Source organism: Carettochelys insculpta, chromosome 14 (genome assembly GCF_033958435.1).
Source record: "Carettochelys insculpta isolate YL-2023 chromosome 14, ASM3395843v1, whole genome shotgun sequence".
Lineage (NCBI taxonomy): Eukaryota > Metazoa > Chordata > Testudines > Carettochelyidae > Carettochelys > Carettochelys insculpta.
The window spans coordinates 6,618,318-6,641,381 of record NC_134150.1 but is presented as its reverse complement, the minus strand read 5'-3'; the positions used below and the strand labels follow the sequence as shown (position 1 = coordinate 6,641,381).

General features: G+C 45.0%; 1 protein-coding gene across 4 annotated transcripts in view; it reads right to left on the bottom strand.

Moving 5' to 3' along the window:
* Positions 1 to 12,025: 12,025 nt before the first annotated feature.
* The window catches only part of HSDL1 (hydroxysteroid dehydrogenase like 1), an 86,582-nt gene continuing 75,543 nt past the window's right edge, over positions 12,026 to 23,064 (bottom strand). For 3 of the 4 annotated variants that reach the window (XM_075008517.1, XM_075008516.1, XM_075008514.1), the window contains exons 2-6: positions 20,127 to 20,243; positions 18,390 to 18,622; positions 16,490 to 16,935; positions 14,180 to 14,410; positions 12,026 to 13,368 (exon numbers count right to left, since the gene is read on the bottom strand). In XM_075008517.1, the coding sequence (XP_074864618.1) occupies positions 13,267 to 13,368; positions 14,180 to 14,410; positions 16,490 to 16,935; positions 18,390 to 18,609 (999 nt within the window). In that variant the 5' untranslated portion in view covers positions 18,610 to 18,622; positions 20,127 to 20,243 and the 3' untranslated portion in view covers positions 12,026 to 13,266. Of the gene's footprint in view, positions 13,369 to 14,179; positions 14,411 to 16,489; positions 16,936 to 18,389; positions 18,623 to 20,126; positions 20,244 to 22,574; positions 22,783 to 23,064 lie in introns of all 4 variants that reach the window. The other variant, XM_075008515.1, reaches the window with a different exon arrangement.

The window sequence follows — 23,064 nt, the reverse complement described above, 5'->3', positions numbered from 1 at the left end:
TAGTTGCCATATTCACAAGAGTCAACATTTGCAAGCGTTCTCAACATGGAACCCTCCCGGCTGTTGAGATCCTACTGTACATGATATAATGTCTTGAGGAAATTCACTTGTATTCATATCCTACCTTTCAAGAAGCTGCAAAGGTGACTTGACTCAGGTGAGGAATTTCTGATACAGAAGAGGCAGCTTTCCTAAGTTTTGTAACTTACCTTTAAAGAGCCTGGTGTACTGGACCATGCAAAATAGGACCAGTTTTCTTTCCTTCTGACTAGTGGAAAGTGAAGTTTCCTGCTGATGCATATGATGAATGGCATTGCAGGCTTCATCACTGTCACTGTACTTCAAACCTGAGATGGAATAACTACTTTTAGAAACAAGGGTGTAATTCAGCACACCTATTGTGAATGGGATTATTTGCCCCATCTGCTCATGCTGGTTCCATTAGGAACTAATATTAATTAGTGTTGTGATAAATTATGCAATTTGGATGTAAGAATATAAGAACAGCAATACTAGGTCAGTCCAAAGGTCCATTTAGCCCCATTATTCTGTTTCAACAATAGCCAGTGCTGTCACAGAGCCAAGGAACAAAACAAATAATCGTCAAATGATCCCTCTCCTGTAATCATGTCCAACTTCTGACAAACAAGCTGACACCAGTACTCCTACCCCTCCTGGGTAATAGCCCTTGATTAACCTATCTTCCATTAATTCACTTTCTCAATCCCAATCATGGTTTTTATAGACTGCAGTCATGTCCCCCCCTCAGTCTTCTCTTTTCTAAATTGAAAAGTGCCAGTCTTTTTAGTCCCTCCTCATATGGCAACCATTCCAAATGCCTAGTTATTTTTGTTGCCATTTTCTGAACTTTTTTCAATGCTAAGATACATTTTTTGAAATGAGGCATAAGAACATAAGAATGGCCATACTGGGTCAGACCAAAGGTCCATCCAGCCCAGTATCCCGTCTGCCAACAGTGGCCAATGCCAGGTGCCCCAGAGAAGGAGAACAGAAGACAATGATCAAGTGATTTATCTCCTGCCCTTGTACTGAAGGCTAGGGCACCATACTTTACCCCTGGCTAATAGCCATGTATGGACCTAACCTGCAAAAATGTATCAAGCTCTTTTTTAAACCCTAATAGAGTCCTGGCCTTCACAGCCTCCTCCGGCAAGGAGTTCCACAGGTTGACTGTGCGCTCTGTGAAGAAAAATTTCCTTTTATCAGTTTTGAACCTACTACCCATCAATTTCATTTGGTGTCCCCTAGTTCTTGTATTATGGGACAAGGTATATAATTTTTCTATATTCACTTTCTCCACACCATTCATGATTTTATATACCTCTGTCATATTGCCCCTCAATCGCCTCTTTTCCAGACTGAAAAGTCCCAGTCTCTCTAGCCTCTCCCCATATGGGACCCGTTCCAAACCCCTAATCATCTTAGTTGCCCTTTTCTGAACCTTTTCTAACGCCAACATATCTTTTTTGAGGTGAGGAGACCACATCTGCATGCAGTACTCAAGATGTGGGTGTACCAGAGTTTTATATAGGGGAAGTATGATATCTTTGGTCTTATTATATATCCCTTTTTTAATAATTCCTAACATCCTATTTGCTTTACTAACTGCCGCTGCACACTGCGTGGATGTCTTCAGAGAACTATCCACTATAACTCCAAGATCCCTTTCCTGATCTGTCGTAGCTAACTTTGACCCCATCATGTTGTACGTGTAATTTGGGTTATTTTTTCCAATGTGCATTACCATACACTTACCCACATTAAACTTCATTTGCCATTTTGCTGCCCAATCACTCAGTTTGCTGAGATCTTTTTGTAGTTCTTCACAATCCCTTTTGGTTTTGACTGTCCTGAACAACTTGGTGTCATCTGCAAACTTTGCCACCTCACTGCTTACCTCATTTTCTAGATCATTGATGAACAAGTTGAACAGGATTGGTCCCAGGCAACCATGTCTGTACACGGTATTCAAGATGTGGGCCTATCATGGATTTATATAGCAGTAGTAAGATAGTCTATGCCTTGTTCTCTGTCCCTTTTTAAATGATTCCAGAAAAGCAGATCAAAAAAATGAATCTGTTCTTTCAATAGATGGTGTCCACACAGCCCCTGTTCTTTCAAAAGACCAGGCCAGGGTCTGAAAAATCCAGTGCTATGAGGACTGCTCCCTCAAAAAAAAGAGCCCCTAGGGCATTTACACACTTTTTTTCCTAAAATAATATTTCCGAAGAAGATGCTGTTCCTCATCTGGGAGAGGAAGAGGGCTGCCAGGAAAAGTACTGCATTCTTTTGATTTCAGATTGAGAGAGCACATTTTATTTCTAGATGCACCACAGGTTCTTCTGAAAAGGCCTAGTTTTTTCCAAGAGATCTTGCTAGTGTAGATGCAGCCATAGAATCATATGGCTGGAAGGGATCTCAGAAGGTCATACAGTCCAGCCCCCTGATTAAATTCCCCAATATTGAGCAGTTTAGTATCATCTGGAAATTTTGCCACCTCACTCTTCACCCTTCTCTAGATCATTTATGAATATTGTGGTCAGTCTCATTCCTGGGCCCCAGGCCTTCTAGTCCACTGGCCCCACCCCCTGCACCATGTTACCCTTGTTGGGGCAGGAGGCAGCCTGGCGGGAACCCAGTCCCCACCCACTCACACCAGGTTCCAACCCAAGGACCCTGGGCAGTAGCTACATGGGAGGGCTGGCTAACTTCACCTTGACCCCTGCAGCTTCTCTCCCTGGGTCATTTCCTCCAGATGCTTCTCCCTGGTATTCCCTTCCTCAAGGGGTAGTCATGGCAGCTGGTCTCCTCCTTCATTTGGCTCCTTCAGCTGACCAGTTCCTCTAGTTTCCAGGCCCTCCCTGGGTTGGGGCAGCACAGCCCCCTGGGTTGCTGAGGCTCCTCTCCTCTTTCATAACCCTTGCCGTGTCTACAAGAGCCCCAAACTTTGAAATGGCCATGCAAATGGCCATTTCGAAGTTTACTAATGAAGTGCTGAAATGTATATTCAGCGCTTCATTAGCATGCGGGCGGCAGCGGCACTTCGAAATTGACGCGGCTCACAGCCACGTCCCGACGGGGCTCCTTTTCGAAAGGACCCCGCCTACTTCAAAGTCCCCTTATTCCCATGAGCTGATGCAAATAAGGGGACTTCAAAGTAGGTGGGGTCCTTTCGAAAAGGAGCCCCGTCAGGACGAGCTGCGTGGCGGTGAGCTGCATCAATTTCAAAGTGCCGCGGCCGCCCGCATGCTAACGAAGTGCTGAATATGCATTTCAGCGCTTCATTAGTAAACTTCGAAATGGCCATTTGCATGGCCATTTCAAAGTTTGGGGCTCACATAGACATAGCCCCTGACTGTTTCTTTCCATCTCCTTCCTTCTCCTCACTAGTCTCCCAAACTCTCCTTCACCCTCCTTCCCTTGCCTTGCGTGGAGAAGAGCTTATAAAGGTAGCCCCTGAGTAGGATCACCTGGCCCTGATTGATTTAGGGCAGCCCACTCCTCAGCTGTTCCCACTTTGGTTGCTAGCTGTCTCAGCTCTTTGTACTCCTGCCTCACTGGCCCCACCCTGCCACAATATATTGAATAGTATTAGTCCCAATACAGTACCCTATGGGACCCCTCTCCAATCTGAAAACTGACCATTTATCCCTACCCTTTGTTTTCTGTCTTTTAACCAATTATCAATCCATGAGAGAACCTTACCTCTTATCGCATGAATTCTTATTTTACTAAAGAACCTTAGGTGAAGGACCATGTAAAAGGCTTTCTGAAAGTCTTAGTATGCTATATCCATTGGGTCCTCTTGTCCACATTCTTATTGACCTCCTCAAAGAATTCTAATAGATTGGTCAGGCATGATGTCCCATGTTGAATTTTCACAAACAAATTATGTCCTGTTCTTGCCTGTTACTGACATTAGATGTCCAGTCTATAATTGCTAGAATCACCTCTTGACCCCCTTTTTTAAGATTGGTATCACATTAGCTATCTTCTGGTCATAGGGTACAGAAGATGGTTTAAAGGATAGGTTATAAACCACAATTAGTTTCACATTTGAGTTCTTTCAGAACTCGTGGATGAATGCCATCTGGTCCTGGTGACTTATTACTGTTTAGATTATCAGTTTGTTCCAAAACCTTTAATGACACCTCAATCTCATTCCTCAGATTTCTCATCTAAAAAGAATGATTCTCATTGTGGAACCTCCCTGGCATCCTCAGCCCTAAAGAGGGATTCAAAAAATTCATTTAGTTCTCTGCAATGACCTTATTCTTGAGTGCTCCTTTAGCATCCTGATCATCCAGTGGCCCCACTGGGGCTACAGCTACACTAGCCCCCCTGCTTTCGAATGGGGGATGCTAATGAGCCACTTTGGCAGATGCTAATAAGGCACTGCAATGAATATGCAGTGCCTCATTAGCATAATTGCAGCCACGCGCATTTTGAAAGCCCCTTCTTCCCATTTGGTTTTGGGAAAAAGGGGCTTTCAAAATCTGGGGGGGGGTCCTTCTGAAATAACCCTGTCTACACCAGTGGCATGTGTTTAGAAAGCGGCACTTTCGAAATGCGCCTGGCTGCCATTATGCTAATGAGGTGCTGCATATTCATGGAAGTGCCTCATTAGCATCTGCCAAAGTGGCTCATTAGCATCCCCCTTTTGAAACGGTGAGGGGGTGCTAGTGTAGCTGCGGCCTGGTTGTTTACCAGGCTTCCTGCTTCTGTTGTACTTTTGCGCTTTTGGCTATCTGTTTTTCAAATTCCTTTTTGGTGTTCCTGATTATATTTTTACACTTCATTTGACAGAGTTTATGCTTATTTTCATTACTAGGCTTAACTTCCACCTTTTAAACAATGCCTTTTTCTCTCTCAGGGTCCGTCTACACTTGCATTCCTCTTTTGAAAGAGGAATGCAAATGAGGCATATTGAAAATGCAAATGAAGTATAAATTTGCACAGTCAGCACCTCATTTGCATATTCTAAATTCAAAAGAGCTTTTTTGAAAGAAGAAAGCCACGGTGTAGGCGCTGTTCTTTCGAAAGTAAACCCATTTTTGAAAGAATCCTTCTTCCCTTTACTTAATGGGAAGAAGGATTCTCTCAAAGATGGGTTTACTTTCGAAAGAGCAGCATCTACATTGGCTTTCTTCTTTCAAAAGCTCTTTTGAAATCAGAATATGCAAATGAGGTGTCAAATATGAAAATTTATACCTCATTTGCATTTTTATTTGCCTCATTTGCATACCTCTTTTGAAAGAGGAATGCAAATGTAGAGGCACCCTCACTGTTTCTTTTACTTTGTTGTTAAGCCATGGTGGCACTTTTTGGGTTCTCATCCTCTGTTTGGGGTATATATTTGGGGGTATATATTTAAGTTGAGCCTCTATTGTAGTGTCTTTGCAGTTTTCATGCAGCTTGCAGGTATTTTATTTTAACTTTTTTTTTTTTTTATTTCTTAAATTTCTACCTTTTAATTTTTCTGGGGCTGTGTGTATACTTGCATTCCTCTTTTGAAAGGGGCATGCAACTGAGGGAAAGCAAAAATGCAAATGAGGGGCAGATTTACATATTGGCACCTCATTTGTGTGTACTTATTTCAAAATAGCTTCTTTTGAAAGAAGAAAACCAGTGTAGACACTGCTTTTTCAAAAGTAAACCCCACCTTTGAAGGACTCCTTCTTCCCTTTTTTCTACACCTCATTTGCATTTTTTGAGTTCTCTCATTTGCATACCTCTTTTGAAAGAGGAATGCAAGTGTACACAGAGCCAGAGAGAGGTAGCAGTGTTAGTCTGTATCTTCACAAAACAAGAAACAGTCCTGTAACACCTTAAAAACTAACAAAATAATGTATTAGGTGATGAGCTTTGGTGGGACAGACCCACTTATTCAGGATTTTCCAGATCTGAAGAAGCAGGTCTGTCCCATGAAAGCTCATCACCTAATACATTATTATGTTCCCCTGTGTCTACATGAACACCTTCCTTTCAAAAGGGACATGTTAATGAGCGGGTTCGAAAGATGCTAATGACGCTCTGCAATGAATATGCAGCACCTCATTAGCATAACAGCAGCCACAGTGATTCAAAAGTGAGGCTTTTCGAATCGTGCGCCGCCTGTGGAGGCCCTAACACCAGATAGGAAGAAGGGCTTTTGAAAACTGGGGGGGGGGATCCTTTTAGAAGGTCCTATCTCCACGGGCAGCACGCGATTTGAAAAGCTGCACTTTCAAATCACTGCGGCTGTCATTATGCTAATGAGGTGCTGCATATTCATTTCAGTGCCTCATTAGCATCTTTCAAACCCACTTATTCATATGCCCTTTTCAGTGCAGTCCGTCATTAACCTTCCATTTCTTTTATGTATCTAATTCTTAGTTTTTAAGAGCTCTGGCACAGGTATTTAGTTTCTACAGACTTTTTATTTGTTGTTGCATTCACATGATGTTTATATCATTCTTTATTAGTATTTAACTAGATTTCAATTACTTTTCAAAAGTTTGCAGCCCTTGGATGCATGTATTTGGCTTTTAAGTTTTAGTTAAACTTCTGATTTAATACGTTCTTACATATAGTTTGAGAATGGGCAAAATAAGTTTGGTTATTCATAGGTCACTGAGTAGGAGCCCAGTTCCTGCAAAGACTTATGGAAATGAATAGTTTGAGTTCAGTGGGTCTATTCATGTGCTTACATTTGAAGATGTGAAAAAATTTCAAGAGCCAGTCTTTAAGGATTAAGACAAGCATTGGTCTTTCTTTAAAGAAGCATACAGTTTGTATACACTATTTTTGCATGTGCATAAGTCAATCTTGAATAGTAACAGAGAGGTAGCCGTGTTAGTCTGTATTCTAACAAAACAAAACAGCAGTCATGTAGCACTTTAGAGACGAACAAAATAATTTATTAGGTGATGAGCTTTCGTAGGACAGACCCACTTCTTCAGATCTAGAGTATTTCCAGTCCAGAATCAATTATGTAGTACAGAGGTCCTAAAAATTGCAATAAAAACTGACAAATCAAGTACATAGAACTGAAAGAGAGAGATAAAGGGTGGGGGATATTAAGTGTTTTGCCTGAGATAATTACGAACATCAAAGGAAGGGAAGCAGTCCTTGTAATGCTCTCCCTGTTCATACCAAGTGTTAATGTGTCGAATTTGGCAAGTGGGAGTTGGGTAGTGAGGGAGAATCCTGCTTTTTCCAATGCAGGGCTGGCACGAAAGAATTAGGAGTGTTATTTTGCAGGCTCTATTACATCATTTTGGGTCTTCCTTGGGATTTGGAGTAATGGATTTATGTAAGTGGTGCACCCATGTACTCTCTGTCCTTGTTGATGCCATGAAGCGCTCCTCTGCTGTGCAAGAGGTGCAGAGTATTCCTACATGGCCTGCCTTCCTCCCCTGGTTCTTGTTGGTGCTGCTCTTTAAGGCTACGTCTACACGTGAAGCCTACATCGAAGTAGCCTATTTCGATGTGGCGACATCAAAATAGGCTATTTCGATGAGTAGCGTCCACACGTCCTCCAGGGCCAGCAACGTCGATGTTCAACTTCGACGTTGCGCAGCCCAACATCAAAATAGGCGCAGCGAGGGAACGTCTACACGCCCAAGTAGCACACATCGAAATAGGGATGCCAGGCACAGCTGCACACAGGGTCACAGGGCGGACTAGCGCTTCCAGGGCAACAGCTAGCCGCTCCCTTAAAGGGCCCCTCCCAGACACACTCAGCCTGCACAGCACGCGGTCTGAGGAGCCATAGGCACACAGACCCCGGGCACCGCAGTCATGGACCCCCAGCAGCAGCAGCAGCAGCTAGAGGTCCACCCAGCCCTCCCGGCAGGAGCAGGGCTTGCCCTGCTCCGTGCCATGCGGGAGGCAGCTGAGCACCTCCTTGCCCCAGGGGAGGAGATGCCCCCAGGGCAGCAGGGCTCAACCCCCACCCCTGCAGCACCCCGCCCCACCCCCCGCCTCACACGCCGGCGGCTGTGGAGCTACCCCACCAGCACCGACTGGTGGGAGCGGCTGGTGCTTGGGGAGTGGGACGACGACCACTGGCTCAGGAACTTCAGGATGACCCGGCAGACATTCCTGGAGCTGTGCCAGTGGCTCACCCCTGCACTCAGGCACCAGGACACTGCCATGCGGCGTGCCCTCACAGTGCAGAAACGGGTCGGCATCGCTGTCTGGAAGCTGGCCACTCCAGACAGCTACCGATCTGTGGGCCAGCAGTTTGGTGTCGGCAAGGCCACCGTCGGGGCTGTCTTCATGGAGGTAAGCGAACCACGGGGTGGGGGGAGGCCAGGGCAGGGCAGGGGGGCCAGGGCAGGGGAGGGCAGGGCCACGCACACCCTGCTCACCCCTCATTGGGGCTGTCCCATGTGCTTTCTCTGCAGGTTGTGCGTGCCATCAACGCCATGCTCCTGCACAGGCTCGTGAGGCTGGGGGACCCAGATGCCACCATCGCCCCCTTTGCCACCCTGGGCTTCCCCAACTGCTTCGGGGCTCTGGATGGGACTCACATCCCCATCCGCACCCTGCATCACAGTGGAGGACGATACCTCAATCGAAAGGGCTACCATTCTGTCGTCCTCCAGGCCTTGGTGGACAGCCGGGGACGTTTCCAGGACATTTACGTGGGCTGGCCTGGCAGCACCCACGACGCCCGGGTTTTCTGGAACTCGGGCCTGTGCCGCCGGCTGGAGGTGAGGACCTACATCCCCCAGCGGGAGATCCCTCTGGGGGACACCACCATGCCCTTCTGTGTCATCGCAGATGCGGCCTACCCCCTCCAGCCGTGGCTCATGCACCCCTACACGGGCCATCTCTCCGCTAGCCAGGAGCGCTTCAACGAGCGCCTGAACCACGCGCGCCAGGTGGTGGAGCGCTCATTTGGCCGCCTGAAGGGACGCTGGAGATGTCTCCTGACCCGCCTGGATGCGGGCCCCAACAACATCCCCCAGATTGTGGGTGCCTGCTACGCCCTGCACAATTTGGTCGAGAGCAAGGGGGAGACCTTTTTCCAGGGCTGGGCTGTGGAGGCCGCCAGGGCACACGTCCAGCCACCTGCTGCCCCCAGTCGGCAGGTGGACCCCGAAGGGACCCGGGTCCGGGAGGCCCTGCGGGCCCACTTTGATGAACAGGCCACGGGGTGAACTCTGCCCAGGCCCCCTACTGCCCGCCCCTTCCTCCCCCACACTCCTGCCCCAACGCCCACACCATGGAGCACCCCACCGCCCCCCCTCCCACTTGTCCTGGACAAATGACAGCACGCACTTGTGGCTGAACGTAAACTTTTATTTTGCTTTCCGAAACTTTTTTTTTTTTACGTAAATAAATATGTGAACCACAAACAGAAAACTCAGTACAAACGTTCAACAAAAGCAATATGTACAAAAATAAAACAATACAAAGAAACAACTGTCTGCCATAATAAAAAGAAAACCAGGGAGGATAAAGGGGAGAACTATTTACATGGGGGGGACGGGGCAAACGGGGGGCCAAAAAAACAGGGTCCAACTATATACAAGGGGGGGGCCACGTCCCGGGCCCCTTGCCCCTATAGCCTGGCACTGGGCGTGGCCGGCCAGGAGCCCCGCCGCGCTCGCAGCCTGGTCCGTGGCTGGGTGGGAGCAGGCTGGACCGGAAGGTATGGTGGCCGGCGAGTGTCAGGTGGCTCCAGGGGTCCGTCGGCGCTCCGGCCCTCGCCGATGGGTGGCGGGGCGACGGCGGACGGGACGGCGACGGGCGGAGCAGCTGGTGGTGGGGCTGCAGGAGCAGGCAGGGCGGGCGATGTTTCGGCCAGCGCGGCATGGGGGGCCAGGTAGTCCACAAGGCGATTAAATGTGTCCATGTAGGCCCCCCATGCCTCCTGGCGCCAGGCCAGCGCCCGCTCCTGCAGCTGGAGGTGCTGCTCCGCGACCTCCAGCTGCCGACAGTGGATGGCCAGCAGCTGGGGGTCCGTCACCGTCAGCGGTTGGAGGCGCAGGGTCCGCCGTCTAGCCCGCCGTGGGGCCGGTCGGTCCTCGGCCGAGGGGCTGCCCTGGAGCGATGGTCCCGGAGGGCTCTCCGGGACGACTCACGCCTCACCGGCGCTCTCTTCCGGTCCTTCTGATGGTGTGGGTGCAGGACACAGGAGAGGAGGGGGGGAAGAAGAATGGAGACAGGCATTAGTGTGGGCCCCGAGCTGTGGCCTTTGTCCCCCCAGCCCTGTGCTGCAGGTTCCCCATCCCCGTCCCCGGGAGATGCTGCTGTGATGGATGGGGTTCAGGGGTCCCCCTGCCTTGCACCCCATCCCCTGGTGGGAGCGACTCTCACTTCACCCCGCAGGGTCTGAGAGCAGGAGAGGTTTCTTAGGCGACAGATGCCCAGTTTCTGCCAGGAGTGACAGCACCAGCTGTCGGAAGAGACAGTCCTTCCAACCCGTCGTGGGGAGAAGACCCCAAGGGGTGCCCCTCGGGGATGCAGCTTTCCCCCTCCTCAGGCTGGCTGCCTTCCAGCTCTCCCTTCCCCTAGCCTCTACCTGTGGCCCCCGCCCTCGCCCCCCAATTCCAAGCCAGCTTGGCTCCTCCCTCCTGTTTGTTCAGGGCAGAGGTGTCACCTGCCAGCTGTAGCCCCAGGATCCTCCTTTGCCCCTGGGAGCTATTCCGCTCTTGTGGCTCATATGTAGCCTGAGTCTCCCTTTGGCACTCCCCCCACTCCATCACATGCTGCTGCTGCTGCGGGGTGTCCCACCCCCTCCTCCCGGGGGCCCCTCGAGGTTCCGCTCCCCCCTGGCCCGGGGATGGGGCATGGCACTGTCATGCGGGGTCGGGGGGGGCAGGGCTGATGGATGCAGTGCTGTGAGGGCCATGGCCCTGATGTCCTTGGGGCCATGGCCATGTGAGCATGTGGGGGGCCCTGGACACATCTCTCTTACCCCCGCCCCTCAAGCCCAGGGGTGTCCACCAGAGGGGGGTACCTACCTGTCGGTCCGCTCCCATGGTCCGGAGATCCCCGGGGGGCGGAGGCCCTGCTGCTGCTCCGGGATGGCAGGAGGAGGATCTGCAGGCTGGATTCTGCGGAGGAGGAGCCCCCTCCTCCTCCTTCTCCTGCCGCGATGTCCCAGGGGTGGCCTCCGGGGGGGGCCCCTGGGGTGCGGGGCTTGCCTCCGGGGCGGACTCCGTCTGCAGGGCCTGCTGGGGCTCGTCAGCCAAGGTGTCAAGGGTGGCCGGAGGGGAGGAGGTGTGCTGGGAGCCCAGGATGTCCCTGAGCTCCCTGTAAAAGGGGCAAGTGACGGGGGCGGCCCCAGATCGGCTGGCCGCATCCCGGGCCCGGGAGTAACCCTGCCGCAGCTCCTTGACCTTACTCCTGACGTGGTCAGGAGTGCAGGCAGGGTGACCCCGGGCAGCCAGGCCGTCGGCCAGCCGAGCGAACGCATCCGCATTCCGCCTCTTGCTCCCCATTACCTGGAGCACCTCCTCCTCGCTCCAGAGCCCCAGCAGGTCCCGCAGCTCGGCCTCCGTCCAGGAGGGGCCCCGCTGCCGCTTCCCAGCCTGGCTGCCCTTCTGGCTGGGCTGGCTGCCCTGGCTCCCCTTGGGGGGGGGTCCCCTGGGGGGGCTGCCGGGCAGCCATCGCAGGTCTGTGGGGCTGAGGGTGGTGCAGGCTGGCCGCGTGTGCAGGCTGCAGCCTGCACGTTCCCTCAGCTTCCTGCAGAGGAAGGGAGGGGGAGGGGACCTTTAAGGGGCCGCTCCACGCGGCCACCAGTGAGCTGAGGGGCTGGAGAGAGCGTCTCTCAACCCCCCAGCTGATGGCTGCCATGGAGGACCCGGCAATTTCGACGTTGCAGGACGCGGATCGTCTACACAGTCCCTACTTCGACATTGAACGTCGAAGTAGGGCACTATTCCGATCCCCTCATGAGGTTGGGGACTTCGACGTCTCGCCGCCTAACGTCGAAGTTAACTTCGAAATAGCGCCCGACGCGTGTAGCCGCAACGGGCGCTATTTCGAAGTTAGTGCCACTACTTCGAAGTAGCGTGCACGTGTAGACACAGCTTAAGTCTGGTATCCCATAATAAAGGTCAGCACGGAATATAGGGGGCAATTCCTGTTCTCATGGGTAGCAGATATATTAAAATGAATTAGAAATTAACCCAAATTTTGCCTATACTATTCTGCCAGCTGTTATGTGAAATTACTACCACTTAATTATTCAATACGTTAATGATCTCACTATAACAGGTCAGGGGTGCCAATACAGAATCTTAGTGATCTTCCATAGGAAACTGAGTGATAAATCAAAAGTTCATAATTCAGATTCCACTTACCATGGGGTTTGTATGTAGACAACAGCAGAAAAAAAAGTAAACACACACCAAACCACATCTGATTCCCAGCAAATTTAGATTTTTCCGTGAGTATTAACACCATAATATACAATATCAGGAGGAGAGAAAATAGCAAAAGCTACATAATAACAAACATTACAAATTTAAATAGACCTATTAAAAACTAAGGCTCCACCTTAAATTATGGATTTAAGTAATCTGAATATTAATTCCAAACATATCAGATTATTAATAGATTATCCATTTGGAAAATGTTTCATATCCTTCACACTTGGTTTATGGAAAGCAGGCAAACATTTTTGTCTGAACTTTACTGCCCTTCTATCATATTGGAGGTACAAGACACTCACAAATGAGTTAATTATGAAGACTGCTTGACTGCTTTCTATGTGTTTTGAAAAGTAATCTTAAGTTGTTTTCCAAAGGCAACATAACTTCTTCTCTATACCTAACACCTACAATAACAAGATTTTCCACTCTAAAGAGATTTAGCTGATTTAAAATTCTGAGATTGTCTTTATAAACACATGATTTGGGCTCTCTTCCAATTCTTCCAGTGCTGAATCTTGCAGAACACTGAGCTATCTAAATTCTCATTCATTATACTAGGATTTATGGGCATTAAGCAGGAGCTTTCAATGCCATGCAGGATCAGCACACTGTTCAGCCTGATTCATGAACACAAGAGACTCAGAAATTTAACTATCTGAACTAAATTCAACAAAAAAAAACAGTTACTTCTTGCTCAGCAGTACAAGAAGAGGGGCAGGATCCAAGGTTCTCTGGTAACTATGATACATATATTGGTTGTTTAGGGGGTGGTGAAAGCATGCTAGAAAACTTGTTTGTTTGTAAGTTCTTCCAATGCACAAGTTAGGTCACTGCAGTAGTTTAGCACACTGCTAGTTCCTAGATGATATTCTTAATATTTTCTGTGGGATAAGGCATCCTGACGTAGAGCACTGTTGAGAGTCTGCATTCCCCAAACCCAGAACCATTCTGGCATGTACTGTGCAAGCAGAAACTATAAAAAGAGGAGGGAGGAAAAAGGTTAAAAGTTGTGTTCTGTTTCAGGTTGAAGTTTTTGCAACTGCAGTGGAAGTATAACTTCTGAACATCAACATTCATTTTACATAAATAGAACAAACTACAGTATATGAAATTTATAAACAAATACTATAACTACATAAAATTTGACACATTTAGAACTTAATACAGGTGTAAAATCAGGTTCTTCACATATATCTTACAGTTTATTCAAAAACTCCAATAACAAAATGATCTAATTAACTATGTGGTCTTAGTGCTCATGCCAGTCCCTTTGCAAAGGAGGTTATGGATGCATATTGTTCAATTTTAAAAAGTCTACCATAAATAGGGGGGACACATTTTCAGGTACCTGACTGTAAAGATGTGGATTTTGTTTTTTTAACAACATATATTTTCAGGACATTTTATATGTAATTCAATGAAAACAATTACTGAACTGTAATCATGCAGTTAGAACTGAAATGTTAAGAGAGAGATGCAAAAGAACTTTAATGCATTTTTTCCTATCTGGGCTGCAAATTAGCAGCAGTCAGATGCCCCTTCTCCTCCTCAACAGAATATGTTGTCTAGTGATAATTTGATTAAACATAGCAACAGTCCAAAATGTGGAGCAGTGCCTTTGGTTTCAGTTGATCGGTTTGTGCTGCAGATTAGAAAAAATGTCCAGAACACTGCACTAGTTTTAGTTCCTCAACTCCCATGAAAATCAATGGAAGCCACAAGATTATATTTTCGTTCAAGTGAAAGAGAAGAGAGACTTACTAATGTTGGATAAATTATGTTACCTGAATAGAATGGAGCCAATATCCTGTAGTCCTTCTGGATATTCCCAGGGTAGACACTGCATGATGTGCATATACTTTAGCTGAAGGCACACACAAAAGCTTGTTTGAAAGAACATGATCACTGCACTGTGTCATGTTTGTGGCAATTAAGAATGGGATTAAACTCTGAATAAAGATTCCTTTTGAAGCATATTCATAATGTAGTGCTCTGCTGAAGTGGTCCAAGTAGGCCTAGTTAGATAAATGCAGAAATTAGAGTTCTACAGTTTTGCACTGGGGGATAAAGTCCTAGTGTAGAATACTGTTATACTACTATTTTGACAAAAGGGCTTTAAAAAAAAAAAACAAACAAACTTATGTTGACATAATTACTAGACAAAATCCAAAATACATCTTTATAGCATAGCCACGATTTCCAGTTTTCAGCATTTGTTTTTCCAGCAAACAGTGGCAAACCCAATTAGTTTTAAAATACACTAGCTTCTGGCTACATTTTTGTTGTATATAAGCTCACTATAGTTGCAACACTACCTGAATTCACAAATGAAATCTTCTTTTTCTTTAATACCTGTTTTTCCCCCCCAGTTTACTTGGTGCATGAGATAATACTCTGTGTAGTCCTTTCGGTCCTGGTCATGGAAACATTACATATGTTCTTAACATTTCACATGTGTCTCTCTCACTGACATTAACAGAACTATTTATGTGTAAAATTATACACATGCAAACACCTTCCTCAGCTCATTTTGCTTCCCAATGTAAAAATTAACCATTGGCATCATAAGCATGATAGTATGGACTATGTAGATAAAGCATAGCCCAATAAATAGAATTGGTGCACTCTTATGATGGTAACAACATTACTGGAATGTTACATGCTGCTACTCTGGTACATGGCCAGCCACCCGTTTGCCAGATCAGTGCATAATGCTGGTAACTAAGTGGCAAGCCAGTAGGATCCTGCATTCCCATATATGCACAAATACTTCCAGTGCTGCTTCACTTCTGGGTGATGATTCATGGGATTTTTCTCCCACAATTGATCGCTGGATATAGAAGGAAGTCATCTTCCCTTCCCAACCTCACTATGCTTTTGGAGAGGAAATAAACTAAATATTAAAAACAGACCTCACCCTCAACACTTTAAAAATAAAAATGATATGTTGAAGCAGAAACTGAACCTGCAATATCCATTGTCACACTAGTGCTTCTCTAACCCTTGGCAGCCTTGGCCCTGATCCTGCAAATACTTTGCCTGTTAGTAATACAATTGAAGTGAACGGGATTAGTTACATGCTTAAACAATCAAGTGTTTATAGAATTAGGGCCTTAGTAATCCTACCTCTCTATGGGGTCTTTTATGGAGGAGGCAGCCTGGGATACTAGATCTGCTATCACCATAATTTTGATCACTACTAAAACTTCTATGCAAAAACTTGTAATATCAATACATGAAATTCCATATATAGGTACGTGAAACATTAAAGCACATCCTTTTTTGTAAATTTTACATAAAAATAGCCATTTGCTGTTCTAAAACTGACATTTAATAAAGCATGAACTTAACAGCAAAAAGAACCACCAGCAAGTAGCTATGCTAATCTAATTTTAGAGGTTTACTAGATTACTGTAATTCACAGCAAATTATGGGAACACTTTGTCACATTCTTGAAAAATAGTATTATATGACAATAACCTAAACGTTTCTAACACTGTACTTTGCTAGAAGGTATCTTAAAACATCTGAAGTGTCCTGGGACTTGCCCTGTGTGGATGTCCAGAAGGAAAAGGCAAAGAATCTTCTCTGCGCCTTGCATCCCTGCACACAATCACAGTCTGAGAGCTTCAAGAAGGCCCAGGTTAGTATGATTTGTGACACCCAGCCACTCTAAGTAGACCAACAGGGTAAAGCCATTTTTGTGCAGTATTTACCAAATGGTGTCCTGATCCATGACTAGAATTCCTGAGCACTATCACAAGACAAATAAATAGCCTCACACTTCTCTGCACAGGCCAGTGAAGCTCAAGAGGCATAGTAATACAATATTCACTTTGGGTTGTGGTTTCCCAGAACTCTGTCAAGGAGGTAGGACTTTCCCTGGAGCTATTGCTGCAATATGGTCCCTTCATAAACCCTATGATATAGGCCTTCATTTACAGTCATGTTCTGGCCCTGAAAAAACCCTAATGATACACGAGACAAGTAGAATTTACCCATGAAATTTGAATGACTCCTTTAGGAAATGTCACATTTTGTTCCTCTGAATGATTGTGCAACAATGTAACATTAAACTTGATACCCTGTCTTACCTTGGAGGCTGAATATGCTGTCATCTGTGGTGTGGGTTTGCAGCAGGACCCAGAAGAAACATTCACAATTGCGCCTCTTTTCCTCTCTACCATTCCTGGCAACACTATATGTACCATCATGTTTGCAGCAGCAATATTTACATTGACAATTTCCCACAGCTTATCCTCAGACAAGCTGGTAAAATAGTCTGGGTATGCATAAAACGCTCCTACATTATTCACCAAGATCCCAATGTCTTTGTCCCTGAGGGCTTCCTTAATGGAAGAGTAAATCTCACGACCTTTGCTGAAATCTGCTACTATAACAGCAGTTTCAACGTCATAAGTTTCAGCTATGTCTTTAGCTACAGTCTCCAGCTTCTCTTTGCTCCGGCTGATTAAGATAATGTTGATACCATAGCTTGCCAGTTCTTCAGCATAGGCTTTTCCAATGCCAGCTGTGCTACCTAGAAAGTAAGATAGTAAAGTGGAGATATGACTACTAGTATCATGACTCCAGTTTTCTGTTTCTACTTACAAGTTGAACCTCTCTTGTCTGGCACCCTTAGGACCTGATCAGTGCTGAACAAGACAACTTGCCGGACAATGGGAAGTCAATATTTTCTAGCACATTACCAACACTTCCACTGCTTACTGGGCTCTTAAAAGACATTTAGGGGTAAATTGTTGCATGGAGAGAACACTGAGACCCAGGACTGGTGGCTGTAAACAAACTTGAAGGGACCATGGGAAACTTGGCCATGACTGTGATATGTGGTCATCCAGCTAACTAAAATCATGTCATATTATGGAGTTTGCCCTATGAGAGTGTTCCAAGTTAGAGAGGTTCCAACTGTATTTCATTAAGGCTGCGTCTACACTAAGACAAAAACTTTGAAATGGCCATGCTAATGTGGCTCGGCTCGGGTACACGGGGGTCCTTTTTGAAAGGACCCCGCACATTTCAAAATCTTTTATTCCTCTCAGCTGAGGGGAATAAGGGGATTTCAAAAGGCGCGAGGTCCTTTCAAAAAGGACCCCCATGTAGACGCACCAAGCCGCATGCATTTGAAAGCAGCGCTTTCAAAGCGCCGTGGCTGGAAGCATCCTAATGCTAAAGAGGCAACAAATATTCAGTTCAGTCCCTCATTAGTATTCTTCGATATGGCCATTTCGAAGTTTTGTCTTAGTGCAGACACAGCCTAAGACATGTTCTCCCTTAAGGTGATAAGAAAGAAGTGATCAACCCTGATCTCAGTAAAACTATGCCAGAGAGAAACTTGTCAGTCAGTTAAAACCCCAAATCTTAATAATGTAATCTATAGAGTGGTGTGGAGTTTAGAATACAGGTCTAGCAGACTGAGGCGACTCTGGTCAAGAGAGGATATCAGAAGTGACAATTTTACCTTGAGTCAAATCTGAGTACTTTGTGTAAGTCGTTATACACAGAGTGTCAACAAGATATTGAGTACATATCTACCTGCCATTGTGTTCCTCTAACAGTCATTTTTCAACTAGATGTCTCTACTCATCTTCTTAAATGTCAACTGGCTTCTGTGTACACGGGAGCAGCAAAGTGGCTAAGTAGAGCAGAAAATGGCAGTAATATTAAATGAAAGAGGTTGTGGCAGATTGTAAGAGCACAACTACAGTTAGCAGGACACCCTAAGCTCTAAAAGACTGGATCCTCTGCTTAAAAGGGAGGAAAAATATTGATGGAGAGATTGACAATGCTGTGATCTCAGGGTCAGTATTTACAGTGAAAGCTCCAAATTCAGCTGAAAAAATAGCTCCACAAAATATAATACCTGTAGCATGAAAGGGGAGATAATTACAAAGCCCAAACAGTGAAATGCATCTTTCAAATCAAAGACATGTAGCACTTTCTTCCAGATGAAAATACACTGTTGCCTTCTCTTACCAGTGACTACAGCCCATCTTCCATACTGCTTGACCAAATCAGGCCTACTGACCAGCCTGGGGATGAAATGCAACCTGATCAAGCTGTAAGAATCACACACAATGCTGAAGCATTTTCTGGCCATATACCAGGCTCCAACTAAAGCCAGTGCTTCCATGTAACAATTGCAGGAACGACCAATCTCCCTGTACAAGAGGTAGAAACTGTCAACAGCAGCCATGGCAACCAGAAATCTAAAAAAGAAAAACATAGGTGACATGCATGCTATTATTGGAGCCCCTCTGTTTTGCAGGCTATATTATACTGAACATAAATTTAAAACAAAATAATCCAGTTAAAATGAAGTGGAATTTTATTCTTTTTTTTTTACTGAGATTTAGTAAAATTTCAAGATAGAAGGAAACCAGGATGCCAACACAGAACCAGGAAAGTCAGTCTAAGATTGGGAAACTTCACTGTTAAGATCTGCAGTTGGACTTTTTCCCAAAATGCAGGTCTGTTTATCATCACCTGCCCAAAAATTTTGATTGTCAACTCCACCCTTCATGAAATCCTAATCTATACTTACCATTTTTTGGTTTCTTTATTGCAATTCCTTCCCAGAAAGGAATTTTTTTTTTAAAGAAAACCGGACATTTTAGGAAACATAAAAAACCTTGCAATATGACTACTGATCAGGACACCTGATATCAGTCTTCAAATATGTTCCTAAAAAGGATTGTTGATCAATTGCTATACTTGGCCAGTGACGGCAGGGCAAGAGGGGTCCTAATCTGAAACAAGGAAGATTTTGATAACATTATTGGAAAATCTTTCTAACACTAAGGGTAGTTAAGCACTGGAGTAGCATTCCAAGGAAGGCTGTGGAATCCCCATCACTTGAGGTTTTAAGGAATAGGTTGAACAAACTCTTCTCAGGGATGGTTTATGTTTACTTGGTCCTGCCTTAGCACATAGGACCATACTTCATTCCTTCCAGTGCTACTTTTCTATGATTATTTGTGCTCCAATCCCATCTCCAGATTGTCACATGAAGGATGATTTTGCCCACCCTAAAGCATGGTCTCACGTTCCCAACACCCCTAATCCCCTGTTACCTTCAAGATCAACTGCAATCCTCATTCTGAAAACACTACCTGGTCAAAACCCAGCCTTCTTCTAATTCCTTCATGTCTTCTTCTGCTCATTCTGCACAGTCCTCTTCTTTCTGCCTCAGTTCTTCTTCCTCCCCACCCCTAACTTCACCACTAGTGGTGAAAGATCCTTTTACTTTACTGCTCCAACTACCTAAAATTGTTTCCCTTTATCTATCACCTCCCCAGCACCCATTTCTTTTCAAACCTCACATGAAAAGATCTCTTTCCCCTTTCTTATGTACTATTTAATTCCCCCTCTGCCACTGTTTTGTATTTATCACTGTAATTGCCAGGATGGATAAATATCAATGATTTAAAAATAAAAAACAGATGTATTTAATTTTATTTTTATTTTTTTAAATTAATAAAATACTAAAATTTATCATTTAAAAATAACAGTTACAATTAAATCTCACCACAAACAAGCTACACATACACTTACAGTCTCAAAAATGAATTAACAGCTCTAGTTTGTCCAGCCTAAATACTAGCTCTTGCTTCTTGAAAGTTCTGGGCTTTTACATTTTAATTTGCTGAGAAATAGAAAATTAATGTGCAAAGGAAGACAAGCTGGATAGGATTGGTTTTGTTCTGTACTTACGTGGTTGGAAACCTTGGCCAAGCAGAGCAGAGAAGTTTGTTAAGGCACTGTCTTAAAGAAACAAAACATAGGAAAGGATCAAGCCAGCATAGGAAGGAACAATGGAGTGGACGTGGACTAGAAAGAAAAAGAGAAGACATTATTCAGCACACACACAGCTTCCTATATTTCCCACACTTTTGCCACAAAAAATCTATCATGGCTTCTGGGAATGTCTTGAAGAAATTCAATCCCTGAGCAAAAAGTAAAATGTGTCAAAAGTAAGCAGTGAAAGACATGCAGGGCTTGTTTGCAACCATGAAACATCATCAGGAAAACTGATCACTGGCAGAAAATGATGTGGATGAAGATGTGGATATAGCTGAGTGGAACAAATCATTAGTAATTTGAATTTGCAATTCATCATTCCTCATGACTCTGTGCCTTTTAGTACAGGTTGAACCTCTCTAGTCCAGCACCCTCAGGACCTGACTGGTGCCAAAAAAGAGAATTTGCCGGGCTACAGGAGATAAATATTGTAACTTTTCCACTACTTACTGGGTCCTTAGAAGACATTTAGTGGTAAATAATAGCTAAATAACACAGAGCCAGGATTGGTGGCTGTAAACAAGCTTTAACAGACTGTGGGAAATCTGACCATACCCATGATAAGCAGTCTTCTGGCCAACTAAAATCATGTTGGATTATGAACGTTGCCGGACGAGAGAGTGCCAGATTAGAGAGGTTCAACCTACAGAAGTGTGATTTGACTACTAAATTTCCAAGCTGTTTATTGTGTTGGACGTTGCTAGGGGAAAAAAAAAAGTTGATCTTCAGTAATCCACATGGCTCGTTTAATCAGATAGCTAGGTTTAGACTATAATTCACATATACAATACAGAAAGCTGCAGCAACAGAAATCTAGAGTTGTCAGTTGCAACTGCCATTTTCCTACTGTACATTACATTATACATACCCATTATTTTGGAACATTGTGGCCACAGACCACGATGGTGATGCCACAAGTCTATCCCCTATTTTGCTAGTCTTTAAAGTGCTACTTGACTGCTTTTTGTTTTGATAGTATACAGACTAGCACAGCTCCCTCTCTGTTACTATTTTACTTTAGTGTAACTCAGTCAGGCCCGTTGACGGAGGAGGCAAAGCAGACAATTGCTCCAAGGCCTAGTGTTTCAAAGCAGCAGTGGCAGCGGCTCAAGCTCCGGGCCCCTTTGAAACGCCACGGGAGCACTGCTGCACTGCTCTGCACAGCAGGGGGAGGAAACATTATGGGCTGACTTCCCTAGCCCCACTGGTAACGGGAACCCCCTTCTATACTTCTCTCAAAAAACCAGACGTGGCAGTGAGTTAAATGGGGCTTACTACAAAATTAAGTGCGCCTTAAGCACAGTCAGTCTTTTTCTGGTATCTTGATTGAAATCAATGATCTTTTCTTCCTTGGCGATTTGATCATTTAAATCATCTTATAGAACTGGAAGGGACCTTGGGAGGTCATTGAGTCCAGCCTCCTGCTCTCTTGGCAGGACCAGGCATCATCCCTGACAGATTTTTTTTTTTTCCATCTATTTGCCCCAGATCCCTAAATGGCCCCCTCAGTGATTAAGCTCATAACCCTGAACTATCCCTCCTCTAACCACTGAACTATCCCTCCCCACTAAATCAATCCACCCCAGAAAACCGTATTTAATCCTGTGAAGCATTTGAGCATGTTTAGGCTTTACAGAATTCTTTTTTTTCCTTCTAATTTTGATAATATTTAAGCTTTTTTCTACTTTTACCAACTTACATTTTCATAGTTGCACAAAAATTGAGATTTTAAAGTTTTTTATTTTTTTCTGTTTAAACTTGCACAGTTGCAAGAAACTGCTGGGGTACCAGCAGTCATCAGTCCTTACCTATACACAAAATACTTCTGCTTACAACAAGGCTTCATATTACTAACCTACTAGAAACAGAACCAGAGAATCACTAGCCCAAAGAACTCACAATTTACGCAACCATAAAAAATTGGCAAGAAATACAAGTGACCAGAGTGCAGGATTTATGTAAATAATATAAAAAGTATAACAGATTTTACACCTAGAAATGTGACAGCTAGATACTCACACATCCATGGCTTAAAGTGGTATCCCAGAACTACTGGGTCTCATCACTTCATGGAATTTCACTAGTCCTTCAATATTTTATGGTTGGCTGAACATGCTTAAATGTAACTATAATGCTACTGCACCTCTGAGTATGGGAAGAGAGGTATTTTTAATCCTTGAGATCAGAAGCAACACAACTTGGCATCAGTCTGAATTTACTGCTTTGAATGCCCTACAGCTATATTAGCTATTAAATGGATACGATCCCAGAAAAATAGTCCAGCAGAATCTGATGTAATGCTCCTTACCCGGCAGGCAGGAGTGTCATTACTAATATGAATAAAGGGAAATAAATAAATACCTATCTGATGGAACGGGTCTTTGCCGACGAAAGCTTATGCTCCAAAATATCTGTTAGTCGATAAGATGGCATAGGACTTCTTATTGTTTATGAATAAAGTGATTTGCTTCCAGCCTGATGCACACAAGATCTGTTCCCTGAATGTGCACATTCTCTTGCTCTACAAATGCAGTAAAGTACCACCACATTTTCAGAAATACTACGCTTCCTGAAAAATAGCATAGAACAGTCAATGCTACACACCATTTGAGCATTTGAAGACTTGGGCGCATATTTTATATCCAAAAAATTATGCTTTTTTTAATAATAACAGAGAGGTAGCCATGTTAGTGTGTATTCTAACACAACAAACCAGCTGTCATGTAGCACTTTAAAGAGTAACAAAATAATGTATTAGGTGATGCGCTTTCATGGGCAAACCTACTTCCTCAGATCTACAGATATCTCCAGCTTTGAGGAAGTAGGTCTGCCCCATGAAAGCTCATCACCT